Source organism: Primulina tabacum, chromosome 1, assembly GCF_025594145.1.
Source record: "Primulina tabacum isolate GXHZ01 chromosome 1, ASM2559414v2, whole genome shotgun sequence".
Lineage (NCBI taxonomy): Eukaryota > Viridiplantae > Streptophyta > Magnoliopsida > Lamiales > Gesneriaceae > Primulina > Primulina tabacum.
In genome coordinates, this window is record NC_134550.1 from 7,221,117 (window position 1) to 7,233,106 (window position 11,990).

At 35.1% G+C, this 11,990-nt stretch overlaps 2 protein-coding genes across 2 annotated transcripts; one reads left to right on the forward strand and one right to left on the reverse strand.

Moving 5' to 3' along the window:
• The first annotated feature begins 303 nt into the window (after positions 1 to 303).
• LOC142538478 (uncharacterized) lies at positions 304 to 5,330 on the forward strand. The gene is made up of 4 exons (XM_075643797.1): positions 304 to 850; positions 1,215 to 1,330; positions 3,670 to 3,913; positions 4,003 to 5,330. The coding sequence occupies exons 1-4, from the start codon at positions 494 to 496 to the stop codon at positions 5,317 to 5,319; spliced, it is 2,034 nt and encodes a 677-aa protein (XP_075499912.1). The 5' UTR covers positions 304 to 493; the 3' UTR covers positions 5,320 to 5,330.
• Positions 5,331 to 6,504: 1,174 nt separating this feature from the next.
• On the reverse strand, positions 6,505 to 9,241 carry LOC142538486 (uncharacterized). The gene is given in 4 exon segments (XM_075643804.1): positions 6,505 to 6,951; positions 7,605 to 8,046; positions 8,672 to 9,092; positions 9,095 to 9,241. Coding segments are annotated over 3 exon segments (900 nt in total). The 5' UTR covers positions 9,135 to 9,241; the 3' UTR covers positions 6,505 to 6,951; positions 7,605 to 7,607.
• Between the last annotated feature and the right edge of the window lie 2,749 nt (positions 9,242 to 11,990).

An 11,990-nucleotide genomic window follows, 5' to 3' on the forward strand; every position in this document is an offset into this window, starting at 1 on the left:
AAACACATTTTTTCTATAAGAATTTTTTTCAGCCTTAAGTAGGGATTTGGAGATTCAAAGAAAATTTACTTTAAATTTAATTAACTTATAAATTATTATTTGATAATGATATTTTTTAAATATTTTTTAGTTTAAAAATGTAGGGCTTCGTGTACTTCGATATTTATAGTGTGGGACATATGGGCCGACCATGGCCCAGTGCTGACGTGTTTGACGTCCAAGACCAATAATATTTTTCGGACGTCAGACCAATACTAAACACAGAGAATATTATGTTTCGAGTCCGGGCCTTCTACAAATCATATTTGATTTGATGCCTCATCTTGGCGTCATTCATCATCGGCCGAAGATTTCATCCAATCTTATTAAGGTTACGGTTTCTTGATTGAGATTTTTGTATCTGTGTATTGTTTTCTTCGGATTCGAAGAGCCGAAGATTAGGGATTATTCCATTTCGGATTCTGTTGGGATCTACGAACTTTTTTTTGGGCAAATGGTTAATTCTGAGAAAAAGCAATCTGGAAACAACCGACGGTGTGAAGATGATAATCGCGGGGACCGTAATTTCGACGGAAATGATTCCATTGACGAGTCGTCGTCTGGTGCTGAGACGTTGGCAAACGCGAATCCGTCGATTGTGCGGAGGTTGACGGAGATATTTATGGAGGATGGGGATGGAGATCTACTGCTTCAGACTAGCGATAGGGAGGATGGCTTTCTGCAATGGTTTCGCGCTTTGGATTTTCAGGTGATGGGTGCGTGCCGGGCGGATGAGAGGTTGAAACCTTTGCTGAAGCTCAATGTTTCCACTGGGGCGGCTGAGGATCGTCTGCTAGCTCATCTTAGTCAGGTATGTGTATGCTCGATCGGTCGAACTAGATTTGCTTGTGTTGCCTGTTGCTTTCAGATAGGGTTTATGGGTGTGGCAGGTTTTGGATCCGGGATTCGTATCTGATTTGATGAATAATCAATTTGTTGAACTGATATTCATTAATTTACTAATTCTATAATGAAACTAATTACATGTAATTGTATTGACTTGCATTTTGTGGTTGTGATGCTTATATACGAAGTTGTTTGATACTGAACTTATAATTGAGTTTTTCATTGCCTTGTATCTCTCTTCTGATTGATTCTGACCATTTTTGTTGTATGAAGCTTCTGCTTTTCTCAGTTTTGGGCCACTGACTTGTTTCCTATTTGTCGTCTCCCAGCACTTTGAACCATCAGAAGTCGCTATTTTGGCCAGGTGCCTGTGCATACCTCTTGTTTCTATTCGGGTGGGAAAGATCGAGAAGAAAGGAACTCTTTTGTCTCCAACATCGATAAGGTAGTTCGTTGCACGCATTTGTACCGTTTCATAACAAATTATATGGTATTATATGGGCAAAGTTTTGATCACTTTATCTTGTGCCGTGCCTAAGAATATTTTCTTTCACAAATTGTGATAGTTTTTGTGATTCGGTGGTTCTTTTGGATGTGAGGGATAGACAAAGGGGCCTTTTTACTTGTTTGAGTATATGGGGTTGCGTAGAGACAGTGCATCGAAAAATAAATCGGAGTGCAAGGAGTCACGGGTGAAAAAAATTATTATGAATTCTGACATGATGTTTGTTTTTTATACTCCCCAATTGGTAATCATTAGTGACACTTACTTTTCGTTTTTTGTACAACTAACTTATATACTTCTGTTATAACATGCAAGTAACGGGTCTCTAAATACTCTGCCCAAATAAATTATAGGAAAGTGTGGTTGTAGTCTGTTGAGGCAATGATAACCTCATTGGCTTTTTAATCAATTTTTTAAGAATGTAATTTGAGAAGTCAATTTTGTGTTATGTAAACTCTTTTGCCAATTTATCTTTTGGCAGAAATGCTATATGGGAATGAGTTTCAATTTTTACTTGTTGTAAAGATACAATATAGCTTTGTAAAATAATGATAAACCAGCTTTATGTTTCCTTAGGCTGTTGATTTGTTGTGATAAATTCTTTAACTTTGTCCAAGTTCAATTTTATGTTGCCAAACTTGCTTTTTTCCATTATGAATGATCATCTTCCCTTTCATTTTGTAAGAAGTGAATCATTTGTTTTTTACATATACATCTATTGGTGTGCCTGTGTGCGCTTAATTATGCATATTGATGATTTTAATTAACAATTTCCAATTTGTTGTATGATATGGGTCAGTTTCCAATTTGTTATATGATATGGGTCTTCGTATTATTTTTACATGCCAAGTGACTCCTAGGATTAGAGAGTTGTGTTATCATCTCTGACCCCGAACATGTTGGGGTTCATTTTTGAGTGTCTTGTATGTGCATTTGCAGACCTATCTAAATCATCTCGGCACTACATGCGGGAATCTTCTTAGATCCCTTCATCTTGATATGACTTTACATTGCTATGAGGTGCGCGTATGACATGTGAAGACACCAGGGAAGGTTGTTGTGGTGTATATATTCTTATATTGGTTATCAAGGGAGATTATTGCTGACTTCTGTTATATGAAAACCTCATATGAAATCTGATAAACTGAATCAACTTAGTGAATATATCTGCTTCAGTATGTTGGCGTCATTTCCTTTGTCTTTTAGATCATGTTATATCTCTTATGTGCATAAGATGTTTGTATTCGCTGAGATTTCTCATTGATAATATTTATGTTTAAGAAATTAAAAGAATAATTTGCTGACAAGGTGGTATTTAATATGACTTTATTCGTCCTCTACGTTTGATCATACCGTCCTTACGAAGTGCTGTATTTTATGTTGTAATGGCTAGATTATTTGGCCTTCCAAGTGAGGATATCTTTTGACTTGTAGGTAAATTTGGCGTTATACTATAATGATCTCTGAAATAAGAAGAATTAAAGGTAGCTTCATGATCTTATGTTAATGTATTATATTATATCTTGCCAGAATTGTGTCCTTTTTCATACTACATTTTTATCTTTCTCATATAGTACTTTTGCTGTTGTGTAACTATTCTATATCTATCGTAATTCTTTGCTTTAATAGTTTGGTTAGTTTTACCTTATTAATTTGCTGTTGTAACATCTTAATTTGTACGTTTGGTTCTTATCACATGCATTTGGCTACTTTCCTTCTCTAGATATTTGATTATTTTTTCAGCAGCATGCCCGCGATGATATGGATGGGACTCCTACGTATGCATGGGCTTTGATCTTTCGAAATTGTTTGCACAACTTAAATTCTATTTGATCTATTTTTCCCTCTGTTCATTCTTATGAATGGAACCAATATATATCTGATGGTTAGGTTTGGGGCTTATTTAATAATTTGCTTACTTCCATGTTCTAACTTCTAAGCCGTGGGTTAAATTGGTTGTGAAAAAAATTAAATGAAAACTTATTGAAACTGTCAATAACCTTTTACCTTTATCTGTGAATATCTTGGTACCTAATAGAGAAAAACTTTAGATTCATGCATTACTTTGGAAGAGGATTAGATAGTTTGTCTATCATCTTAAATTTTGGACTCAGATCACAACTCACATTTTCGTATTGTTAGTTGGAGTCAGGAGACGTATGAAGTCTTGCACATGCCTATGACAACTCTCTTTTACTTTAGAATTGATATATATTGTGATATGCTTCACGCTGGTGGTTACTTTTCTGATCCTTTCGTTTGTGTGGCATGTTGTACAGAGGAAAATTATGCCTCTCACTTTTGCCAACTTCTGACCTACGCATCTCATTCTATGGTGATGATGGTTCTGTGGAGAGGCTGGCAACATTTTGCACCAAGGCTCAATGCACTGCCATTGAAATTGAAGAGATCTCTGCTGACAAATCTGGAAGATCATTCTTAATAAAGATTTCAGATGCTGTGGTTTGTTATTTTTGGTGCTCTGAAAAATCTAAGCTTTTGGGAAACGAATTGCTAAAAAATGTAAGATCGTCAATACAATTCATATATGTTCTAATGTTTTCTTGTGTAATTAATATGATTCCTCATTCTGCCTTTTTATGTCTGTCTAGATGAAGGATTTGCTAATGAGAAAACCTTCACTTACTGAACTAAGCGGAATTAGTGAGTCACGTCTGAACATTTTTGCAACTCATCTTCATGCTTATCTCGCGGGATCAGTTGTAACCAGTACTCAAGTTAGTGGTGTTCTGTCAGCTTCCTCTGACAGCATTGATCCTTGCGAACAACATTTTTCTCAACCTTCCTCAACGTGCCAAAAATTTTCCTATGTCCGGCAATGTGGCGGGCAAGGATCAAAGACAAACTTAATCTACCAGGGTAGCCTCAGTCCCAAGTCTAACCAGTTCAAGGAAGGCATGTCTAAGAGTGTGTCTTCTATGAGGAGTGCTGCCAGAGAGAAATTGAAGTGGTGTGTGGAGAATTACGTTTCTAATGTTGAAAGCTTAGCTCTTGCTTCATCAAACAATTTTGATCCATCTAGTACTAATTGCTTTGAGCAAGACAGAGTTTCAGAACCAAATGAAAGTCGTACTTCAGCCGCATTCAGTTTGTTGGAGATACTTGGAAAATCCTCGGAGACTCCATTTTCAGGTTCAGAAATACAAATTCCTTCTTCAGGCTCATCTCACTTGTCACCTCAGTATTGCTGGTGCCCTCCTGTTGCATCTGCTCTACAATTCACTAAAGGAAATTCACACCTATCTATATCAACTGAATCACTATCTCTGCCTCCGATTTCTTCTCTCCTATCAGCTACTAGACAGTCCAGGCTTTTAACCTCAAATCAATCCCTAAATATAGCCGAAACTCCTCTAGATTTTCCTACATTTGCGCCTGAGCCTTTTGTCAGGCTGCCAACTTCTCAGCAAATTCCTACGTTTACACCTTTGATATGTGATCCAATTGTCCACATTCCAGTGATTGATGTCTGTTCTTCTGGCCAAGGGTATTTGGTCAGTGCAGGGCCTGCTATTTCGACCGCAATTTCTGCATTAAATCCAAATCTTGTGGGCCCTCTTCCAGATGCTGAATCCATGTTAGAAAAAGGTGCTAGGGAAACGCTTCGGATGCTCTTAAGCGGCTCCAGCCAACCCAATTCTCAGCTTCTTGATGTATTGCCTTCCATGCTGAGCAGCAGCGATGACAAGCAAAATGTGATTGCTGCTGGAAGCCGGGGTCTTTATAGTGGAACCATCAACCTAGATGTTTTAACGCAAAGCTTGACGACTATGGGATTGGTTTCATTCTCCGAGAAACCAATAAGAAGTGACATCAGTAAAGGATTCGGTGGCACAGATGATTTGATTGATCAAAAGGAGAAACCATCCAACTCTGGTATGCCGCATTTTGATGAAGGGATTGATTGATTTCGATTCGAGGGAAGATAAAATTGAAATTGTCTGGTTTTGGGAATTTCAGTTTTTGGTATAGAATTGTGGATACGTGGGAGTTAGTTATACTGTCAAAAGTAGTAAATCATTTTGAAATTTAGTAGCATGTGGCCTATTGTATAAACCTCCATTTCTTGTGCAATTAAAGAGCAACATTAAAAAGAAAACAGAATCTTTTTTAGTTATGTTTCTTTGTGGTAAACTTCATCTCATTCTGTCGCCCTTTTTATCGATGTTGCGATATGGTAATTTTTTAGTGGTCCAAAATGAACTTAAAAATAACAAAACCTCGTGGCATGACATAGCAAATATCAACAGTTGATAAATGGAGGTGACATAGGTGGAAGTTTACAATTATGACTTGTGCGGCAACTTTTAACTAAAGTCGGGCCACCACCAACTCATTTTTCTACCGTCTTCGAACTGATCATACTTGATACTAATTTTAGTGAATTCCAGAAAACATTCTGACAAAGCCACTTCTTAAATGGTTGGAGGTTTTCTCCATAGGTATACGGAAAAGTTGTATAAAATAAATTTGCTACGTACAATTATATGTCAAATAAATATATTTGACACCCTTATTCGCACCTTTATTAAATACATATATTTCGCATTTAATTTCATAGAAGCTCGTGAACATGTTGAATTTCGACCTACTTGAGCCTTGATAGCAAAAAAAATTTTCGAGCTTTAAACAAATTCATATTCGAATATAATAGATTCAACCAAATTCGAGCTTTAAATGTTTCTTAATATCCGGCTCGGCTAAACTCCTATCTTCTACCTCTCTTCTTGTACATGTATATATTACTGAAATGCTGTAACTTGTAAGTTTGTAACTCGACAAATCCTCTTTTTACATGACAGATATGCTGACAACAGAGGATAGGGAGAAATGGTAAAGGAAACATGTACATCTCACAAAGAGTAGAGAATGAGGAAGATAGTCCCCGAGATTCATTAACATTATGCAGTTCAAATTTTTGGCACGACAATCCTAGCCTCACTTGCATCTCAAATCTAATAGCGCATATCATATATCAACCATTATGTTCATTCTTCAATAATGAGCTTGTTTTACTTGATCTGTTTGGTGAAAAGGGACTGTATACGTGCCATCTGATAAATAAAAGCTTTCATCTTGTGCAACATGTTACATGCGGAAATTGCAAGAATAGCAAGTGCATAACAAAATAATTCAGTTGATAAATACAACCAACACATCAAAAAGTAGAACTCTCGCCTGATACAGGAACCTCTAGCAGAAACCATTCAGGCAGCTCGTTGCAGGTTATGTTCCACCTAAACATACAGTAAAATAAAGCCACAACAGTTGTATATCCATTGCTCCACAACTGACAGTGGTATCATTAGTGGCATAACAAAAGTTTCATAGCTCAATTTTTTCAAGTCCATCAATGACAGGTTCGCCTTATTTAAGCCTCCATCATGCACGCCACTTGCAAATAGCAATTGTGTCATAATCTTGATCATTCATTCACCTTTAAAAGCATCTCAAGTTACTCGCCTCCCACAACTGATAGCAAAGCACTCACCTACCACAACCGATGGCATACCTGTGTAGCATGCAAATATAATTGACTTCTGCATAAGATGGAAACATGAAAACATCCAAACAAAAGCTGAAAACCTAAACCAATGTAGAGAAAACATGGCCGAAAGAATCAGCACACAACTATGACATGTTGCAAGGACTTAGAGACACCATCTATGGCTATCATATCATACATCAAACAAGGTTAATCTGATTAAAAAAAACATGACAACACAGCCATCCAAAATTGCATCGCTTCCGTTCGGGGTACATCAGACATCTCATCAAAGGATTCAACTTCAAGACAACCACAGCCTAGTACATCTCTACAAAGTTGTTAGGCTCGTAAAGACCATGTAAAAGGCAGGTTTATTTCATTGAAAGAAAATGCCATACGCCCGCTCCAATGCCACATCTTTTGCCTCTATTAAAGGCAGTCATAAAAAAAAGATAGAGATTTTTATGTTTCAAAATGCAACAAACAGAAAGGAGATTATCTGAAATAATCCTCACATCTATAATGAAATTTCATTTGATAGACTAAGGAATAATTCAATGCCATGAACAAGAATAAAAAAAGCAAGGATCCCAATGTAAAGAAGAGACAACGATCGTCAGTCAATCAATGAATACATCAACCAACTAAACGTGCTGAAAAAATAACAGCAACATTAAGCCATGTGAGGTGAAAAGTACAGCATACCATCTATCTTTGTATATTAAGCAAGGTCTTTGCTTCAGTCATCTCCTCCTGCAGCTCATTGCTTATGTATTTGTCCAAGATATCCTGCTTTCTCTTTTCCAGCACCATCCTTTCGATCTCCTTCTCATCTGGCAGTGGCACATGCGCAACAAATTCATTTTCCTTCTCTTTCTCTCCTCTCTCCTTCTCTTTCATCCTCTCTTCCTCCACCACATCCTCTTCCTCCTCAAATAATATGCTGGACACATTACCCACGTCTGCCACCTCTCCACTCTTCACCTCCCTCCTTGCCTCTTTCTTTATCTTTTCCATCTCCATCCAATCCTCCAGAGCTGCAGCCCTCATTTTTTTCTCTGCTGGCCCTTCCAACTTCTCCAATATCCCATCCTCATCATCCCTATAACCATAATAGCTTGCATCTATTCTTTTATAAATGTCATATCTGCGGATAATGTGCATGAGCTACATTAGCTCAAGTCCCATTCACAAATAAAATAAAATAGCAAGACGATTCAGTAAGATAATTACACAAATCAGAAAACCCATCATGACTTCCGTAGTCCAAAAAATTTACATCAAAAATTTCAGTCGTCAAGGATGCGAATTTACACTCTCACTTAAAGCAAAAATCAAACAAGACAACCATATAGAATCCGAGTTTCCTAACTTATATATCAAGTTAGTCAGTAATATAAAGGCGTCTATGGCCAACATTGTAGTCCGGCTCTCTGAATTTAACCATTCATTAATTCAGAAACCTGTTATTTGTGCTGTAAAAAGTATACTAAAGAAGTTTACTTGAGACAATCATCTCATAAAATGTAACATTTTATGCACCTTATGATTGGACTGTGTACCCAATAAATTTTTAAAAAATGTAGCCAGCTCGAAAAAAATTCCCTTGGTTTCTAAATGTGCAAAGCAAACAAAACCATTATCATAACAGGAACAATATATATCACTCATCATAAACTCAAAACCTCACCCCTAATCCACAAAATAAGAAAGAAAACACACACAGTGCCTCAATTCTTCACTCAACCAGCAAACTTGAACAAAAAAATTACCGTGTACGCCTTTTCCGCAACTCAGGCGGCTTCTCAAACAACTCCTTGACACCGGGCAACTTCTTAGCCGCCCCAAAATACCTATATCCCGGCCCACGTCCACCTGGATTCGGAACGTCCACAATGTTTCCATCTAAATCAGTCATCTTCGCTGAATACCTCGCGTGATTCGCCCCCCCAAGCTCAACAATGCGCCTCTCCCAATGCGTTTTCTCTCTAATCAATTTATTGATCTCGTCGTTCAAGTCTCTGAGCCGGTGCTCTCCGAGACCTTCGTTCTGGATTTCAGCAACTTTTCTCCCGATTTCTCGCATGATTTGCTGGCGCCACTTGTCAGCCTCCGCCAAATCTCGGCACTCCGACGCGAGGTAGGGGCGGCGTTCTTTGGGCTTCTTCTTCTCATCCTCTTTCATGGAAATAAGCGGTTCAGCATCGATTGAGCTTTCTCCTCGTTACGAGCCATGGCGGAACGATCGAATTATCGGTGATTTACGGTATCGTCTCTGGTAAAGATGGATTCGCACTCACGAGACCAGAGGAGGAGACTCTAGGGTTTTACGATTATACAACAAATAAATAAATTTAACTAATGTTATATATATATATATGGTATTTTGGAAAACATTTTAAAAATTTATTATTGTATATAAAATATTATTTTTTGGAAAATATTCTAAATTATATTTTACAAGAAATATAGAAGCTAACGATGGTTTTCATTCCAAAAAATGGTAGAGAATAGCATATCAAATTATATTTTAATATTACTAATATTTGTTCAAAAAAACTAATATTGTTTAAAAATTAACTAATATCAGTCGCGCACGTACGTTCGATTAATTTAATTATCGACGACATTGAGTTTTTTTTCTAAACAAATCGAAGCATCTAAATTTTTAACGAAACAAAAAAAAATTTTGATTAATTTTATTAACAGAATTTAATTGAAATTTAAATAAAATTGACAATTGACTAGGTTTATTTGAATGTAATGCAACTCCATAGGAAGGAAAAAAAACAGAAATATATTTAGAAAAATCGGTTATTTGGTTTATTTGATTTTTCTAAAATAAATAATTGAAATTAAATCGAATAAACCGAAATAATCGAATTTTTCTAAAGTTAAAACGGAATTTTCATATGAACGGAATATGATTTTGAATTAAATCAATTCTATATATTACTCTTCTAAGCATTTCATTCGTTTGTGATTGAAATCTTCATGTATGTTTTAGCATTTATTTGAACATGTTACAACTGAAAATAATATATTATAATTCGAATATTTTGTTCGACGATTTTTTTTTTTTTTTGAATGATCTCAAAAAGTACAACGGAAAGAAAAAATTTATAACTACTTTCTCAATGTTCATTATTCAGCATCATCCGAAATCGCGATAATTTTTTTAAAAAAATATTATGTGAGACCAATATCTTGTAGCTATGCATTTACTTTCAAAGTCAAACAACTTGGATTATGACATAATTTATAAGAATTATTATTGGCCTTATAATTATGTTTCACTAAGGTCTAAATGTTAGGTAATCACAAATATTAATAAATGTCCACTTGCCAAATATATGGCGCCATAGGTGACTTCAACATAATTAAATTTAGTTGATCCCTACTGGATATTTTAAAAAGTATATTGTATGTGGTCCTCCTTTTGTTTGATTAAAAAATTATATAATTTATAATATCTATTATCCAAGGGGTTTTTTTATTACTGGTATATATCAACCAACCAAGTATCATGAATCTTTATTTGTGAGAGGAGTCAACCCTAACGATATTCACAATAAAAAGTAATACTCTTAGTATAAAAAGTAGTAATTTTTCATGGATGACCTAAATAGGATATTCGTCTCACAAAATACGATTTGTGAGACCGTCTCACACAAGTTTTTGTCGTTGATAAAATTAAGAATAAAGTTTTTTTAAAAAAAAAAATAGTTTGACAAAAAAAAATCATCTTATTTGGAAAACAACTTGCACTAATTCAACTTCTAGAACACAATACTTTTCACAAATTAGCTAATATTGTACTACAGATGCTTTTTGCTTTTCCAAAGAGTTATTGGCTTTTTTTTGTTACATTTTATTATTATTGAAAAAAAGTTTCCTGTAAATGTATTTTTAGAAGGGAAGCTGAGGAATATATATATATGATAAAGATTTGGTTTCATGATTAGAAAAATTATAATTTTTCTATTAGTATTATAATAATATATGATTATTTTAAAATTCTACAAGAATAATTAATTGGTTTGGAATATAATATAATTACACGCTCACATTTGTGAGGGAGCTTTGTATACATAGACGTAGTTGTCGGTAAATAACATTAGTTAGGTAAATCGTATTAGGACAGATTCACCGAAAATTCTTGATATAGAGGGAATCAAGTTTTAGCTATTGATTAACTGTGTTTGCCAGTTCCACTAATTTGAACACATTATTGTGAGCTTTTTTTAATAATTATTTGATATTTGATATGATATCTCGTCGAACATAACTTTGAACGAACAAGCAACTAGTAACGTCCCGAAGGGATGTCAGAATTGGTGAGCGCTTGGTCAGTGGTCAGATGTTCAATTATATCTGCCAACACATCTTGGATGAACCTATCACACTGGACGATTTACCTAGCTAACGAGGTCGAAGCTGTTCCAATTTGAAGGCAAACAAGTCATCCGACTCAGGTCCTTTTTTTATTGGAGGCCCATAATTATGAAAAATATATATTATATAGTAGTGTAAATTGATACTATGTATATTTATTATTCTTGAGCTTTTTCTTTCCTAGCACAAAAAATTATTTCATGCCTTTAGTATTAATTTTTTTGATGAACAGGTCTCTTGTGAGACGGTCTCGCGAATCTTTATCTGTGAGACGGATCAACCCTACCGATATTCACAAGAATTTGTAACACTCTTAGCATAAAAAATAATAATTTTTCATGGATGAACTAAATAAGAGATATGTCTCACAAAATACGACTCATGAGACCGTCTCACACAAGTTTTTGACTTTTTTTATTACTCATGGACCTCTTAAATGTATTTATAAAATTTATTATTCCTAGATCTTTTGATAATTTTTTTCTAAATAAATTTATTTTTCTTTTGTCCAATATAAACAAAAAAACATTTATTCCCCAATTTATTATACAGTAGTATAATTGGACTAAAATAAAAACTCATTTTCTAACTCATTAGGGTTGTCTGATATTAATGATGACGATTTATTTTCATTGTTAACAGTTCTCATTACCAAGAGAAATAAATCGGAAATTGTTGTAGTTAATTACTTGAAAA

Coding starts and splice junctions, on each gene's coding strand:
- LOC142538478 (XM_075643797.1), top strand. CDS start 494: ATGGTTAATTCTGAGAAAAAGCAATCTGGAAACAACCGACGGTGTGAA. Junction 851..1,214: donor TGCTAGCTCATCTTAGTCAG/GTATGTGTATGC, acceptor GTCGTCTCCCAG/CACTTTGAACCATCAGAAGT. Junction 3,914..4,002: donor GAAACGAATTGCTAAAAAAT/GTAAGATCGTCA, acceptor ATGTCTGTCTAG/ATGAAGGATTTGCTAATGAG.